Below are 18,181 nucleotides of genomic sequence, written 5' to 3' on the forward strand. Positions count from 1 at the left end.
AATCCAGCATTTTACCAACAACAAATTGCCTATTTTTCTTAGATGAGGCTGGCACATTTTTACTTTTGAATGATCAATTTACCAAGAAATGAAAAAAGTAGAAAGTAAAAATACTACTTTGTTTAGAGAAAGATCTATTTTCTTCTAAAATAATATCTCTTAGAAGCACAGTTTGAAAATAAGCCTAAAACATTATTCAGAACAGATTTCATTTAAGGTCATTCTTTTTCCTCTCTAAAAAAAAAAATATCAGGGGGCAGCTGGATGGCTCAGTGGATTGAGAGCCAGGCCTAGAGATGGGAGGTCCTAGATTCAAATCTGGCCTCAAACACTTCCTAGCTGTGTGACCCTGGGCAAGTCACTTAATCCCCATTGCTTAGCCCTTACCATTCTTCTACCTTGGAGCCAATACCCAGTATTGATGCCAAGATGGAAGATAAGGGTTTAAAAAAATAAATAATTAAATAATTAAAATAAAAAATAAAAAATATCAAAGTAAGGGTCATAGTCTTTAACACCCTACCTACACTCAGTAAGTAATCTAGTTTTCATTCCAGTGAGTTTTTAGTCAGTTTAGGTTGGCTGCATGAATCCTTTTAGTATTTTTTAAACTCAAGTGTCCATTTGACCTTTTATCATCTAATTATGCTCAAAAAAAAATAAACCACATATTGAAGCCTCTTCACATTTCTAAATCTTTACCATGAGAATCTGAGGAAAATTGAGAACATTAGCATGAATTCAATAAACATCACACTTGAAAAGAATGTCTTTTTAATAGTTGTAGGCTGCAGTTACAAACTGGTCATACAACAAAAGGAAAGAAGTGTTATCCTCCAACATATATGTGTGTATTCATATGTATAAAAAGAGAAGGGGAGGGAGGGACATGCCATAGATGTCCTCAGTTAACATACCATGTAGATTAGTAGACTTTTTTGTGCACAAATTAGGCACTAGGCATGTCCAAGCAAAACAACCTCTCTTTAAGAAAAAGTACTTTCACTCTTCTAATTCATATTCCCATCATTAAAAAAATGTTACAATTCTAATTACTGAGCCTGGCACACTCTCATTTAGATTCACCAACCTTGTCTTAGAACAAATATCAAAGGCACAATTAGAATGTCCAATTAAAAGATGGAAGAGTACATTACAAGAGGGCAAGCTAGATGGCTAAATGGATAGAGAGCCAGCCTAGATGTAGGAGGTCCTGGGTTCACATCTGAATTCAGACTCCCTGGCTGGGTGACCTTGGGAAAGCCATTAAGCCGCATTGCCTAGTCTTTACCATTCTTCTGCCTCAGAACCAATACATAATATAGATTGTAAACCAGAAAGTATGAGTTAAAAAAACAAACACTCATTACAAAATGAAATTCTCACCTACCTTAGAAATCTAAAACACTTTAAAATGGCATTAGAAATGCTATTATTAATATAAGCACTGGCATATTGCAGCAGAGGTTGGCTTTGTTTTTTTGTTTGTAACAAAGGATTGCCAAATGATGCTGTTCATTGTGTAGAAAAGACTCCTTTGCAACAGTGAAGACATGCAAAAAAATTCCACTCCGGTAGGATCTCCATTCACCAAAGGTCATTGCATATGTAATGCAAAACTAATAAAAAGCAAAAGACAGGGTTTATCAAGAACGTATAGTATTTGTGAGATCTAAGGTTTCAGGGAATGATTATGAAAGAAAAGGAGACTACCCAGGGAGAGATTGGCTTTCTGGAAAAACCACATAGAATATGAAAACCTATTAGGCAACCTGTCAAGCAAGCAAATTATAAAAGAACCAAACATTCTGGAATTTTTATTTGGTTGTATCTGCTATTTCTCTCCATGATATAATTTTGACTAAGCTTTACAAGATTTATGCTACAGGCAAAGTTGAGTTTATATAGAAGTGTGCAACTTCAATGCAGAATGTATTAGTGTATTCCCTGAATGACTAAAATTGAAAAAGGAGAAAGAGAAAAAGACTTGTAGATCATATGAGCAACAAGGCTGGTACATGAGGCATTTTTTTTTCTGACATTTGTGACATCTCAGACCTCTCTAAATAGATAAAGCAACTATGGCGGTCTCCATGGTCTAGAACATCTATAATCCAGAAGAAAGAAGAAAAAACATGACCCCAAAACCAATGAATCTGAGCTTGGTTAGCACTCTTTCTTTCCACAAAAGTAGACCCACAGGCTTACAACAAAACACACTCCTATGCCCCAGGTCTCTCCTCCCTTTTTCCAAGGCCCTGGCTATAAGCTATGGAAATTTACTCAGGCCAAAATAGTCAGCAGCCATAGACCTTTAGAAGCAAAATCTCACTACAGGGCCACAAACCTGTAGCACTAGTGCCACAAAACAGCTGGTTGCCAATGCTGGGATAAAGAACTGAGGAACTGAGGGAGTAGAATAAGTCATAAGATCCAGAATATGGGTGCAGGGAGTGGTGTAGCAATAACCCTTAGGGAAAGAGTATGACATCCAGCTAGGGCCAGTTCCTATCATCCTTTCACTAGACTAGTGAACAATGAATTTCCTAACATGAGATGTTGGTTGAGATGCTTTGAGATTCAGCCCCAAAGGAAATGACTATAGATAGCAAAGTCAGAAAGAGAATAGGAGAAGGGAGGAGGGAGGGAGGGAGGGAGGGAGGGAGGGAGGGAGGGAGGGAGGGAGGGAGAGAGAGAAAGAAATAAAGAACAAAAGAAGGAACGAAAGAAAGGAAAGAAAGGAAGAAAGAGAGAGAGAGAGAGAGAGAGAGAGAGAGAGAGAGAGAGAGAGAGAGAGAGAGAGAGAGAGAGAGAGAGAGAGAGAGAGAGAGAGAGAGAGAGAGGGAGGGGAAAGAAAGCAAGAGAGGGAGGGAGGGAGGGAGGGAGGGAGGGAGGGAGGGAGGGAGGGAGGAAGGAAGGAAGGAAGGAAGGAAGGAAGGAAGGAGGGAAGGAAGGAAGGAAGGAAGGAAGGAAGGAAGGAAGGAAGGAAGGAAGGAAGGAAGGAAGGAAGGAAGGAAGGAAGGAAGGAAGGAAGGAAGGAAGGAAGGAAGGAAGGAAGGAAGGAAGGAAGGAAGGAAGGAAGGAAGGAAGGAAGGAAGGAAGGAAGGAAGGAAGGAAGGAAGGAAGTCAAAGATCTTGTATATAAGCAGATAAATTGACAGGAAAAACAGAAGGAAATATGACCTCCAGATCTAGAAAATGAGTTCAGCCATCTATGAATAAATAGTGTAAGACAATAGAAAATGATTCAACACTTGATAAAGTAGAGGACCCTACAGAATATGAGGAGAATATGGCTGTAACATTTTGTTCCTGAATGGCTTAAAAGATTAATGAGATTTATGAGAACATAATTTATGGCCTAAAAAAAGCAAAACTAATGGGCCGATTAGAAAAACTTGAATCTGCTATAGCAAATCTCACCAAAAAACCATGAGAGATCAAAAGATCAAGAATGCAAATATACAAAAGTGAAGGACAATCTAGGAGTAGCAAAAAAATAACATTACATAAACAAAATATACTGATTTTGGGGGCAGCTAGATGGCTCTGTGGATTGAGAGCCAGGCCCAGAGACAGGAGGTCCTAGGTTCAAATCTGGCCTCAGACACTTCCCAGCTGTGTGAGCTTCCCTGGGCAAGTCCCCTTACTTAACCCCTTCTGCCTAGCCTTTACAGCTCTTCTGCCTTAGAACCAATACACACTACTGATTCTAAGATGGAAAGTAAGGGCAAAAAAAAAAACCAATAACATAAGGATCTCAAAGCCAGGTTGCCCAAAGACAACATAAAGATCATACATCTCTCAAGAGAACATGATGAAACACAAAACCTTAACACAATAATGAAGAAAACAATAGAAGAGAACTGCTTAGAATATCTGAACATAGAAAATGAAATAAAAATTGAAAGAATTCACATATCAACTCCAGAAAAAACCCAAGGCTCCCTGCAAACTCCAAGACACATTGTGGTCTTGAATTTAACAATTAAATTCAGAAATAAGAAGTTCTATAGGTAATCAGGAGAAGGCCTTCAAGCACAAAGGAAAAGAAATCCAAATAAAGGAAGAATATTATGCTCCTACTAGAAAATATAAAAGAGAATGGAAGAATAATAGAATAATGGAAGAATAATAAAGCTCAAGATACAGTCCAGGGTAATATAACCATATAGGAAAAAAGATAGATGTTCAATAAAGAGAGGTGTTTGAAACATTTTTAGAAATAAAACTAGGGGGCAGCTGGATAGCTCAGTGGATTGAGAGCCAGGTCTAGAGATAGGAAGTCCTACGTTCAAATATGGTCCCAGACACTTCCCAGCTCTGTGACCCTGGGCGAGTCACTTGACCCCCATTGCCTAGCCCTTACCACTCTTCTGCCTTGGAACCAATACACAGTACTGATTCCAAGATGGAAGGTAAAAAAAAAAAGTAGTAAAACTAGAAATATAGAGATAATCTGCTTCTCAAACAAATAAAGCAGCAGAAATGCAAACAAAGTAAATTAATAAAGCAGTCAGAGACAGCAACAGAAATAGTGCCAGCAGACAAACCAATGAAAAATTTCTTTTTAAATGTACACAAGGACACAGAAGTGAAGAAAGAAGTTTGTTGGAGGTAACAGTGAAAAGGAACTCAAAATGTGAAAAAACAAAATTTTAAAAAACAAATAAAATTGCTTTGATGTATTACTGAGGGGAAAAAAGATACTGACTGGACAGCTGTGTGGAGGATGGCCTAGAAGGGAATAGGGAGAGCAGGGAGAAAGGGAGACCAATGAGAAGGTTATTAAAATAGTCTATGTGAGAAATGAAGGTCTGGGAAACTAAGATGGTAGCTTTGTGATATATATATCTTGTCTTAAAATACTAAGGACTCTACTATACTCTTTAGAGACTGAGTCTGTTGATTATTAATGTCATATGTTTTTTCAATCCTTTCTGAATGTCACATTTGAATTTTAAACAAAAAGTAAACTGAGACAGATCTCTGCACGAGATAACAATTATTAGCAGGGACATGATGAGCAGACAGACAGCTCCCTTTTTATAGGTTTTTGAAGTAGAGAACAAAGAACTGAACAGAGAAGATGATATCATGGAGTTGTGGACAACATGATTGGTTACAAAGCTGACGCACAGGAAATAACATGATAGGTTGGAAGTTTTGTAATTGGAGGCAAGCAAAGATCTCCCTCCTTCTCTCATGAGACTAAGAAGTGTTCATTTTTGCAGTCCATACTTTTAAGGAGCAAGCCAGACATCCTTGGAGGATAGCTTGGTGATATAAAGATATGAATTCCAACTCCCTTTCTGTTTACATGCATTCTCCAAGGTCAGTTGAATTTTGGGGGGCAGGAAATCTTGATTTCTCAACTTAACCCCATTAAATGCCAGCTGAACTCTGAACTATGTTCAGAGGGAAAGAATATAACTTAAGTAGTTACAGTACAAAATCAATTACTTGTAAGTAGGACAAATAAGAAAATAATATAGAATCTACTTTAATCATCTCACTAACTCTTCTGGCTCACTCCTCTATTCTTTTCATCTTAGATATTCAATGCTTAAATTTTGAGCTTTTCAGGGTAAAGTTATCTAATAAATTCAGGACAAATATATTTAAGAAAATCTTGAACTAAAGGAGCTATCTTCTCATGAAAGTTGTAATAGATTTTAATACCCAGATCAACACCTGAGATCAAGTTTCACTGAATCAATTGAATACCTCAATACTCCAGAGAAATAATGGGCAACAAATCTACTGAGCTACCAGACAAAATAATCCCCTAAAGCATAATGCAATACAATTAAGAAAAATGCTTCTTGATGAGAGAATCTTAGAACTACCTTGTCACTAACACTTAAAAAAAAATTGTATAGTTGTAAATAAATTTCTTACTTTCATGTTGACTTGGCTTCTGCTGTTCCATTTATATAAAGTAACTTGATAATTTTATAAAATATACATCAACTATGTAACCACAGATGATTCCTTTCTTTTTTCTTAATAATCATCATAGAAATAAAACAATGCTATATTTATAATAAATATAACTTTGAAACAAGATGTAATCAACCACAGAACTTTTTCATTGCTACTATTTTAACTCAAAAGGCTGTTTTTGCTATGTTTTAGATAATTATAGGTAAATTTTTACTATCAAAAATATATTCTTTAGAAAGAACACTATCCACATTCAGAGGAAGAACTGTGGGAGTAGAAACACAGAAGAAAAACAACTGCTTGATCACATGGGTTGATGAGAATATGATTGGGGATATAGACTCTAAAACGATCACCATGGTACAAATATCAATAATACGGAAATAAGTCTTGATCAATGACACATGTAAAACTCAGTGGAATTGTGTATCAAAAACAGAAGTGGGGCGGAGGAAGGGAGGGGAAGATCATGAATCTTGTAACCATGGAAAAATATTCTTATTAATTAATTAAATTTAATTTTCAAAATTTAAAAAAATACATGCTCTTTAACCTGGAAAGACCTATGTGAAATGATACAGAGTGAAATAAACAGAACCAGGAGAACATTAAAAGTAGTCACTGAAATATTATGGGATCATCTACAGCAGTGGTTCTCAACCTTTCTAATGCTGTGACCCTGCAATACAGTTCCTCATATTGCAGTGACCCCAAACCAAAAAATTATTTTGGTGGCTACTTCAAAACTGTAATTTTGCTACAGTTATGATTTGGAATGTAAATACCTGATATGCATTATGTATTTTCATTGCTACAAATTGAGAGGTTGAGAACCGATAAAGTAAGAGCCTTTGCTACTAATAGCAATACAATGATCCAAGACAATTTTGAGGATTCTCATTGTCATTATGAATTATTCATTAGAATTATGAAAAAGAATGCTGTCCACCTCTAGAGAAAGAACTGTTGGGAGTAGAAATGTAGATGAAAACATATGATTTATTACTTGTTTATCTGGGCATATGTTTTGAGGTTTTGGTTTTAGAAGATTGCTCTCTTATAAAAATGAATAATATGGAAATATGTTTTGAGTGATAATAGACATATAACCTAGTGAAATTGCTTGTCATCTCTGGAAGTGGAAAGGGAAGAGAGGAGGGAGTCAACATGAATCATGTAACTTGGGAAAAGTTATGTGTAAATTTGTTATTGGAATAAAATAAAGGTAAAAAATAAAATAAAATAATATCCTCTTTATCATTGAATTAAGCTTGCTGTCTATAAAATTTTAAAACTTAGGGGTGAAGATATTTGTTTCATGAAGACTATTAATTATTTGTGATCAGGATTCCAATCCAAATTCTCTGACATCAAATATAGCATGCTCTTGCCACTATTTTAAGGGCTGCTTCATTAAGACTAATTAATCATCCCTAATGAAGTTGAATTACTCAAAAGAAAGTTTAAGGGGGCAGCTGGGTAGCTCAGTGGATTGAGAGTCAGGCCTAGAGACGGGAGGTCCTAGGTTCAAATCTGGCCTAGCTGTGTGATCCTGGGCAAGTCACTTGACCCCCATTGCCTAGTCCTTACCACTCTTCTGCCTTGGAATCAAGACATAGTATTGATTCCAAGATGGAAGGTCAGGGTTTAAAAAAAAAAAAGAAAGTTTAAAAGTCCTCTAGCTGAGATGTACCCAAGAAACAATATTAAAATGAAATATTTCCACTAAATTATACAGAAGAGAAACAGTCCTTTTCAGATATCCATTTATAAAGTAGTCAAGGTAAAAATATATTTATACATTACATATAGTATTCATAAAATTCAGTTTTCAAGAGTCAACCCTTACTGGCATGTAAGACTGCCAGACACTATCTGTGTCTAATTTTAAAAGTTTAACCTACTTGACCTGGACCACATCTAGTTGACCTTCAGGAAATTAAAAAAAAAAAAAGAATACTCTAAGAAAAACATAATTACAAAGAAATACATATTGTGAAAGAGAAATAATACAAGTTACATCCAAATACAGCAGAAACTTATTATAATAAAGTCTATCATCAATAAACTTGTATCAAGTGCTCACCAAGTGTCAGGCTGAGGTGCTAAGAATACAAAGAAAAAAAATGGAACAGTCTCTATCCTTGAATAACTTGCACCATATAGGAGATAGGTACAAAATATACAAAGCAAATTTAAGGAGAGACACTAGTTCTGCTATATAGAGCTAAAAAGAATCCATTTTAATCCACTGTCCACATGGCAGCCTTTCAAATACTTGGAAGATATCTATCTTACAATTTAAGTGGTGCAGTGAGTAGAGCAACATAACTGTTGTCAGGAAGTTCATAGTTCAAATTCAGCCTTAAATATTAGCTGTGTGACCCAGGGAAAGTCAGTTAACCTCCCTGCCTCAATTTCATCATTTGTAAAATGGAGATAATAGCACTTATCTCCTAGGATTATTATGAGGACAAAATAACACCTATAAAGTATTTTGCAAACATTACCTATCGTGTCCCTCATAAATCTTCTCTTCTCCAAGCTTAAAAACCCCAGTTCCTTCAACCAATCCTCTGTCATGCTGGCTGCTCTCTAACTTGCTAGCATCCTTCTCAAAACATGGAATTCTAAACTGACTATAGCACTCCCAATGTGGTCTGACATGAACAGAATATAATGGGATTATCATCTCCTTAGTCCTGGGCACTATTCTGCTCTTAACATAACCTATGATTACATTTGTGTTGCTTTATAATGAGCTTTCAGGCCAGTAAAATACCCAGATCTTTTTTCAGACAAACTGTTGCCTACTCATGAAGAGAATTTTTAAAACTACATAAAAGATTTTACATTTGTCTCAAATATATTTGATTTCATCTGATTAGATTCAGGTCAAGGTTCAAGTCTGTCAAGATCTTTTTGAACCCCTAACTTTATCATCCAGGACGTCAGCTCTCCATTTTAGCCTTGTATCATCTGCAAATTTAATAAGGACATCAAGTATGCTTTTATCCAATGCAGTATTTAAATTAATAAACAGTACAAGGTTAAAAATAATATTCTTGTGATGCTTCACTAGAGACCTCCTTCCAAATGGATATCAAGACACTATTTATTGAGTCTAGCCACTAAACCAGGTCTAAATCCAAATCATCTAACTCCAAATCCAGCACTCTCAATTATATCTCATTGGCTCTTAAAAACTGATACTTGTACAGTATCTTAAAGTTTATAAAATGCTTTAAATACATTCTAGACAGCTGGGTGGTAGGTGGGCGTAGTGGATAGAGAGCTGGGCCTGTAATCAGGAAGACTCCTCTCTGAGTTCAAATCTGGTCTTAAGACACTTGCTAGCCATGTGATCCCAGGCAAGTCATTTACCCCTATATGCCTCAGATTCCTCACTTATAAAATTAAGTGGAGAAGGAAAAGGCAAACTAATCTAGTATCTTTGCCAAAAAAACTTGAAATGTGGTAACAAAGAGTCAGACACAACTAAAGTAACTGAACAAACAATAACAAATTACATGAATTATCTCATTTGATCCTCACAAACTTATGATATTTAAGTATATTGATAAGTATATAAATGATATTATTATCTCCATTTTATAGATAATGAAACTGAAGGAATAGAAAGTAAGTGGCTTTCAAGATTAGTACTGTGAAATTGGAATCTGTTACCCTAAAAACTATGATTCCCAGAAACACTATGATTTCCCGGTGCCCACTCACTTCCTCTCATTACATGCTGACATAGACAGGAGATAAATTGGATGGAGTTCCTTATCTAGCCCTCTTTTCCTTCCTGTTGGCGGTTTTGGTAGAGTGGGGATTTTTGAGAAGGTAGAAAACTTAGTCATGTGGTTCTGTTTTGTTAGATAATAAACTTTATAAAAATAATGCTTCAAGTATTGGAATTTAATTTAACTCTTACAGTACCAAAGTCATTTTGATGCCAAGTAACATTAGTATGTCAGGCTGCCATGGTATATATGAATTATTCACTGTATGGATAAAATGTATTTAATATTATTAATGAATCAATCAACAGGAATACAGTAAGGGCTTTCTTAATATCAAGCCCTGTGCTAAACACAAGGGGATAAAAAAACAATCCAATAATATAATCACTGCTCTCAAAGAGTTCATATTCTAATCAAGGACACACAAACAACTAAGTTCACACAAATATCAATGCCACTAATTAAAATCCTATAGGAGAATTCAAGTAGCTCAATTCTAGAAAAGATAGTTGCAAATAGGTATTTTGTAGAATTGGGTTGTCCAATTATATTAATGAAACTTAGTAAGTCATTTGAAATATTTCTGAACCTAAAAGCTTTTCTTAACCAAAACAAAGCTACTTCTACTCACAGTTTTATAGGTAAGGGAAAGTAGTATAACATGCTACTACCAGATAGTCACAAACTACTAATGCATTCAAAGTACCTGTTGTCATAAAGATAATAAAAATGCTCAGCAATACATTTGAGAGGTTAAAAAAGAACATAAATCATACTTCTTGACCTTTTGGATAGTGTCTTTGGTTACATAAAGTAGATTGATGGCCCTGTCAAAACTTGGTAGGAAAACACAGACAATCTTTTATTAACTATTTCGTACACCAAATGTGTCATACATCAATTAGTACATCAAGTTGTCTCTTTTCCCACTGGTTCTAATCCTTTCTGACAGCATAAATTATTCTGATATTAGAGAGGTTTAAAGCTAAACTTACAATTCATGCATTATAAAAATTCAGTGACAGCATAATGAGAGAAAAAAATTGTTTAAAACTATTGTAAGTCACTTTCATCACATCAGTTTAGGGCATTCCAGCAAGACTTTGCCTAAGGGTAAAACTAAATCCCACATCTTTGTTTTTAAAGGGAAGTATGTCATCTAGTACCAAACACAAAAATCTAAAAACAAAATTTGGGGTTTAATCTTTTCTCTGTGTCTTCGAACAAATTTATACATCAACTTCTTCCTGAATGGAATCTTATAGAAAACATTGCTCTCTAAATGGCCAAGAAAATTAATGTTACAATAGCTAAGTTTAGAACCATGAAGACTATGTAATGGAAGAAAAAGGAAAGATTTAAGAAAGGAGTAATGGGAGAAGTGACAATGAAGGAGTCTGTGAATTAACAGTAGTTTATTAACTGCAGTTCCAATTTCTTAAAAGACACTCTCTACTAATTTTGAGCACCTTAGGAACACTATATGAAGTTTTGAAGTACTAACATCATTTTATGAAATATTTTGGTTTTGAACTATTTAAAATATTTCCATGTCTTCCTTTAAAAACAAAAACACTAAATTTTGAAGTGCTCAAAAGGAATAATTAAGCTATTCAATCAACTCTCTTTTCAGCATTTTATTCTTAAAAAGTATATACAGGGGCAGCTAGGTAGCTCAGTGGATGGAGAGCCAGATCTAAAGACAGGAGATATAGATTCAAATCTGACCTCAGACTCTTTGTAGCTATGTGAACTTATGCTTACCACTCTTTAGAACCAACACATAGTTTAAAGGTTTAAAAAAAAAGTACATAAACATTATGACTAAAGCAATGAGACACTCTGAAGGCCACTCATAGAACCATCTTAAAAATTCATACTCAAGCTCTAAAAAACAATGACCAATCGTGCTATCTTTTGCACATGCTTTCAGAACATATTTGCTAATCTAATCTAATATATACTCTGGGTCTACTCCATAATTTTAAAATCAATTGATATTCAGCCATAAGTAACATGAAACTATACTCTTTGGGGTTTGAACAGTAGGTTCCTTCTATACTTTTCCATGCTTTCATTAAACAAACTTACTTAGGAAACATACCTGTTGAAGTTAATGTCTGGGTAACTAGAATACTCAGATTTCATCTTAGCATTTCGGCGTGGAAATGTGCAAAAGAAAGCATTAGCTAAAAGACTAGCAATCTGCTCCTGTGACATGGTGATGGAGTGATTCATCTTCTGTTTCAGTAGAGGTATTGGCTGGCACAGAAAACAAAAACATACAAAAGAGAAGAACAATAATTAGTTTAGCAATTTCAGAAACAGGAATACAAAATTACATTTGCTAAATTAGGGTAGGACTACTCCTGGGTTCTTAAATCAGCAGCATAATTAAAGTCCAGGATTGTTTATCCAGTAAGATTGGAAAAAATGTTCTCCTTTGACAGATTACAGATATCTAATCAATAATAATAATAGTGAAGAGAGCAAAAAGCACTACTTATCAGTGAAAAAACAAGACTAGTAAAGTAATAAAGATGAAGCATAGCATTACACATGTCATTTAAAAATCAAAACTAAAGACTAAGGGAAAAAAAGGTGACACTAAGGTTAACAATTATAGTTTCACTCTTCTGCTCACTTGTGTTTTAAAAAACTAAGAGAGAAATTCTATTATTAAGAACTACAAAATAAAGTTATAATTTTAGAGAACATAGCTCAGCCAAAATATCTTAATTGCTTTCTTACTCCAATCTAAACCAGAATTTATTAAAAGCCTACTCTCTGCTTCATGGAGGTAATTTCTTACTACATAGCTTCTAAAGAGAATTTTTAGAAAAGAACTGAAAAAATGGAATACTATCAAAGAGAAATCATTTGTAATTTTTGATCAGATGGAATATACCTAAAAAGAGCAATATATCATAAAAGAGAGGTTATATTGACAGAAGGCCTAGGATGGACTCTGGATTATGTGACTTAGAGGCAAAGTATTTGAGTTCCGTGATGCAGTTACCTCATCTGTAAAGTATACCTTCCCTACCTATTTTACAGGGTCATTGTGATGAGGTTGACAAGTAAGATAATGGCTTTATAACTATAAAGTACTTATAGGAGGTAAATGTCAGGAAATCAGAAGCTGGACATTTTCCACTGATAATTCTCAGATATAAAATACTCTTCTAATTGAGCCAAAACCAAATATGTTGAATATGCCTTTTTATTATACTTCAGAATAACCAAAACACTCTTCTCTGTATATTTTTACAATAAATGTTTTTTAAAGTTTTTCTTACAATGAAAATTTTTAAGTATAACAGTTTATCCAAAATATCCAATTTTGAATTATCCAAATTTTATATATATACATACACATTTTGAAATTATCATGCTATAGAACAGAATGAAATATGAAAACCACAATACTCCTGAGAGAAGCCCCCAGCACATTAAAATATAACTGGGAAATTTTTAACAGACAAATAAAAATATACAGTAAAACATAAATAATATTGATATGTAGTTTTCTAAGTCAATATGAGTCCTGCAGGGATCTTTATGTATGGTCTAGAGATGGTCATTTCCATTTGAGATTGATACCATTAGTACAGAGTAAAGATAGCAAACTTAATAGTCAGGAAAATGTGGATTCAAGTCTCATCTCTGACAGTTACTAGCTGTGTGTTGTCAGGCTAGTCATTTAATATCTCAGGGTTCTTGGAAATTCAAGCATTAAAGATAGAGGATATATTTGCTATATAAATCACATGTAAAGTTGATATACAAACAAGACTGAATAATTCTCCTACAACCAAATAGTCAAAACTTCATCTGAGGAGAGAGAAGGAAGGAAAATGAAAGCAGCAATGTTATAATAAAGTTTTCTTTTCAAAACATAGTTAAAACATTTATACAATCAAAACTTGCTTGAAGGAAAATATTAAAACTAATGTTTTAAAATTTTTAGTAAGAAAAATTAGAAGTAAACCAAAAGACTAAAACATAGTTTTTATCATAGAGTATCAATAAATCTCCCCCAGTAATCACCATTTCTAATGAGAGGAAAATAAATGTTTCTATTGATCTTTAATAAATTAATTCCATTTTATAGCTTCTCATTCTGTTTTATCTCATTTTAGAAAATATTTCCATGACTCTCATTAGTCTAGGATATATCTAGTTTCATCAAAAAAATTTTCTTAGCTTGAGAAAAGTAATATCAGTGCTCATAGGTTTAAAATTAAATGACTTTTAAAATGATTATTCTTTTCTCTTTTAAAAACTACCTTTACTTTGGAGGAAGTACTAATCTTTTCTGTATTCAAAGTAAAATACCTCTACTAATCTTTAACTTGGATAACCTATGGTTTTTATAGCTTATTTATTTGGTGAGTTTACAAAATGTATATCCTATAATTAAAAATTAATCACCAAGCGTAAAAATGTGACAAATATTGACCTAGATCATCTAAAAACTTTTGCTTATATATTCAGACTCTTATAATTTCTTCCCTTCTGAATTTACCTTGAAGGACCATAATAAAACTTTAACATTTAATGAGACTACATAATTGTTCTTGACTGGAGACATATTTTGGGAAAAGACATCTCGCTTTACAAAATATGTTCCTCATGCTACATAGTAGGAATTAACTTGAGTTATTTTTCCAATTAATAATGCTTAAGAATAAGAAAATTAAAAGGTGAATGAAATCTTAGAAAAATTAGCATTAATAGATATATGAAGAAAAATAAATAGAGACAAAAAGGAATACACTATCTTTTCAGCAAGACATGGCACATTCACAAAGATTGACCATATACTAGGTCATAAAAACATGGCATAAAACTGCAGAAAAGCAGAAATAATAAATGCAACCTTTTCAGATCATAAAGCAATAAAAACAACGATCAGTAAGGGTACATTGAGATCTAAATCAAAAACTAATTGGAAATTAAATAATATGATTCTCGAAAATCAACTAGTCAGAGAACAAATCATAGAAACAATTAATAATTTCATTGAAGAAAATGACAATGATGAGACAGCCTTTCAAACTCTATGGGATGCAGGCAAAGTAGTACTCGGGGGAAAATTTATATATTTATATTTATCATATTTATATATAATTTATATATATGAATATATATTCATATATATATATATGAATTCATATATTAACAAATTAGGGAGGGCAGAGATCAATGAATTGGACATGCAAATCAAAAAATTTGAAACAGAACAAATTAAAAATCCCCAGAAGAAAACCAAATTAGAGATACTAAAAATTAAGGGGGACATTGATAAAATCGAGAGTGATATTGAACTAATAAATAAGACTAGGAGCTGATATGTTGAAAAAACAAGCAAAATAGACAAAATACTGTTCAATCTAATAAAAAAGAGGAAAGAAGAAAATCAAATTAACAGTATTAGGGACAGAAAGGGAGAACTCACCTCCAATGAAGAGCAAATTAAGGCAATCATTAAAAACTATTTTGCTCAATTATATGGCAATAAATATGACAATCTAGGTGATATGGATGAATATTTACAAAAATATAAATTGCCTAGATTAACAGAAGAAGAAATAGAATTCTTAAATAATTCCATATCAGAAAAAGAAATTGAACAGGCCATCAAAGAACTCCCCAAGAAAAAATCCCCAAGGCCAGATGGATTCACAAGTGAATTCTATCAAACATTCAAAGGACAGCGAATCCCAATACTATACAAACTATTTGACATAATGAGCAAAGAGGGAGTTCTAAAAATTCATTTTATGACACAAATATGGTACTGATGCCAAAGCCAGGCAGGCCAAAAACAGAGAAAGAAAACGACAGACAAATCTCCTTAATGAACATAGATACAAAAATCTTAAACAGGATACTAGCAAAAAGACTCCAGTAAGTCATCACGAGGGTTATTCACTTTGATCAGGTAAGATTTATATCAGGAATGCAAGGATGGTTCAATATCAGGAAAACCATCCACATAATTGACCGTATCAATAATCAAACCAACAAAAATCACATGATTATCTCAATAGACGCAGAAAAAGCCTTTGACAAAATACAACACTCACTCCTATTGAAAACACTAAAAAGTATAGGAATAGAAGGATCTTTCCTAAAAATAATAAACAGTATCTATCTAAAACCATCAGCCAACATCATCTTCAATGGGGATAAACTAGATGCATTCCCAATAAGATCAGGAGTGAAACAAGGATGCCCCTTACCACCTTTATTATTCAACATTATTCAATAACATATTCAACACTAGCAGTAGCAATTACAGAAGAAAAAGAAATTGAGGGTATTAAAATCGGCAATGAGAAGACCAAACTATCACTCTTTGCAGATGACATGATGGTCTACTTAACAAATCCCAGAGAATCAACTAAAAAGCCAGTGGAAATAATCAACAACAATAGCAAAGTTGCTGGATACAAAATAAACCCACATAAGTCATCAGCATTTCTATATATTTCTAACACATCTCAGCAGCAGGAATTAGAAAAAGAAATTCCATTCAAAATCACCTTAGACAATATAAAATACTTAGGAATCTATTTTCTGAGACAAACACAGGAACTATATGAACACAACTACAAAACACTTTCCACACAACTAAAACTAGATTTGAGCAATTGGAAAAATATTAATTGCTCATGGGTAGGATGAGCCAATATAATAAAAATGACCATCCTACCCAAACTTATCTACCTATTTAATGCCATACCCACTGAACTTCCAAAAAAGTTTTTTACTGAACTAGAAAAAACCATAACAAAGTTCATTTGGATGAAAAAAAGCTCAAGGATATCCAGAGAAATAATGGGAAAAAAAATACAAAGGAAGGTGGCCTTGCAGTCCCAGGTCTCAAACTATATTATAAAGCAGTAGTCATCAAAACAATTTGGTACTGGCTAAGAGAGAGAAAGGAGGATCAGTGGAATAGATTTGAGGTAAGTGAGCTCAGCAAGACAGTCTATGACAAACCCAAAGACCCCAGCTTTGGGGACAAAAAATCCACTATTTAATAAAAACTACTGGGAAAACTGGAGGACAGTGTGGGAGAGATTAGGTTTGGATCAACATCTCACACCCTACACCAAGATAAACTCAGAATGGGTGAACGACTCTAACATAAAGAAGTAAACGATAAGTAAATTATGTGAACACAGAATAGTATATATGTCAGATCTTTGGGAAGGGAAAGATTTTAAAACCAAGCAAGACTTAGAAAGAGCCACAAAATGTAAAATAAATAATTTTGACTACATCAAATTAAAAAGGTTTTGTACAAACAAAACCAATGTAACTAAAATCAGAAGGGAAGCAGTAAATTGGGAAACAATCTTCATAACAAAAACCTCTGAAAAGGTTTAATCATTCAAATTTACAAAGAGCTAAATCAAAAAAAACAAGCCATTCTCCAATTGATAAATAGGCAAGGGACATGGATAGGTAGTTTTCAATTAAAGAAATCAAAATTATCAATAAGCACATAAAAAAGTGTTCTAAATCTCTTATAATCAGAGAGATGCAAATCAAAACAACTCTGAGGTATCACCTCACACCTAGCAGATTGGCTAACATGACAGCAAAGGAAAGTAATGAATGTTGGAGGGGATGTGGCAAAGTCGGGACATTAATCCATTGCTGGTGGAGTTGTGAATTGATCCAACCATTCTGGAGGGCAATTTGGAACTATGCCCAAAGGGCGATAAAAGACTGTCTGCTCTTTGATCCAGACATAGCACTGCTGGGTTTGTACCCCAAAGAGATAATAAGGAAAAAGACTTGTACAAGAATATTCATAGCTGTGCTCTCTGTGGTGGTAAAAAACTGGAAAATGAGGGGATGCCCTTCAATTGGGGAATGGCTGAACAAATTGTGGTATATGTTGGCGATGGAATACTATTGTGCTCAAAGGAACAATAAAGTGGAGGAATTCCATGGGGACTGGAACAACTTCCAGCAAGTGATGCAGAGTGAGAGGAACAGAACCAGGAAAACATTGTACACAGGGACTGATACACTGTGGTACAATGGAACATAATGGACTTCTCCATTAGTGTCAATGCAATGTCCCTGAACAACCTGCAGGGATCCACGAGAAAAAACACTATCCATAAGCAGAGGACAAACTGTGGGAACAAAAACACCGAAGAAAGGCAACTGCTTCGAATACAGGGACCGAGTAGACATGATTGGGGATGGAGACTCTAAATGAACATTCTAGAGAAAATACCAACAACATGGAAATGGGTTCGGAACTAGGACACATGTGATACCCAGTGGAACTGCGCGTCGGCTATGGAAGGGGTGACGGGAGGGGAGGGAGGAAAAGAAAATGATTTTTGTATTCAATGAATAATGTTTGAAATTGACCAAATAAAATAATGTGTAAATAAAAAAAAGAATAACAAAATTAATCTCAATTTAGATGAAGATACCAGGAAATCATGCAT

At 34.1% G+C, this 18,181-nt stretch overlaps 1 protein-coding gene across 1 annotated transcript in view; it reads right to left on the reverse strand.

Annotated features, from left to right (window-relative positions):
* PARG (poly(ADP-ribose) glycohydrolase) overlaps positions 1 to 18,181 on the reverse strand; it is a 162,767-nt gene that overhangs the window by 59,662 nt on the left and 84,924 nt on the right. The window contains exon 9 of the mRNA XM_001372494.4: positions 11,800 to 11,957. Within this exon, the coding sequence (XP_001372531.1) occupies positions 11,800 to 11,957 (158 nt within the window). The remainder of the gene's footprint in view (positions 1 to 11,799; positions 11,958 to 18,181) is intronic.

This window comes from Monodelphis domestica, chromosome 1 (genome assembly GCF_027887165.1).
Source record: "Monodelphis domestica isolate mMonDom1 chromosome 1, mMonDom1.pri, whole genome shotgun sequence".
Lineage (NCBI taxonomy): Eukaryota > Metazoa > Chordata > Mammalia > Didelphimorphia > Didelphidae > Monodelphis > Monodelphis domestica.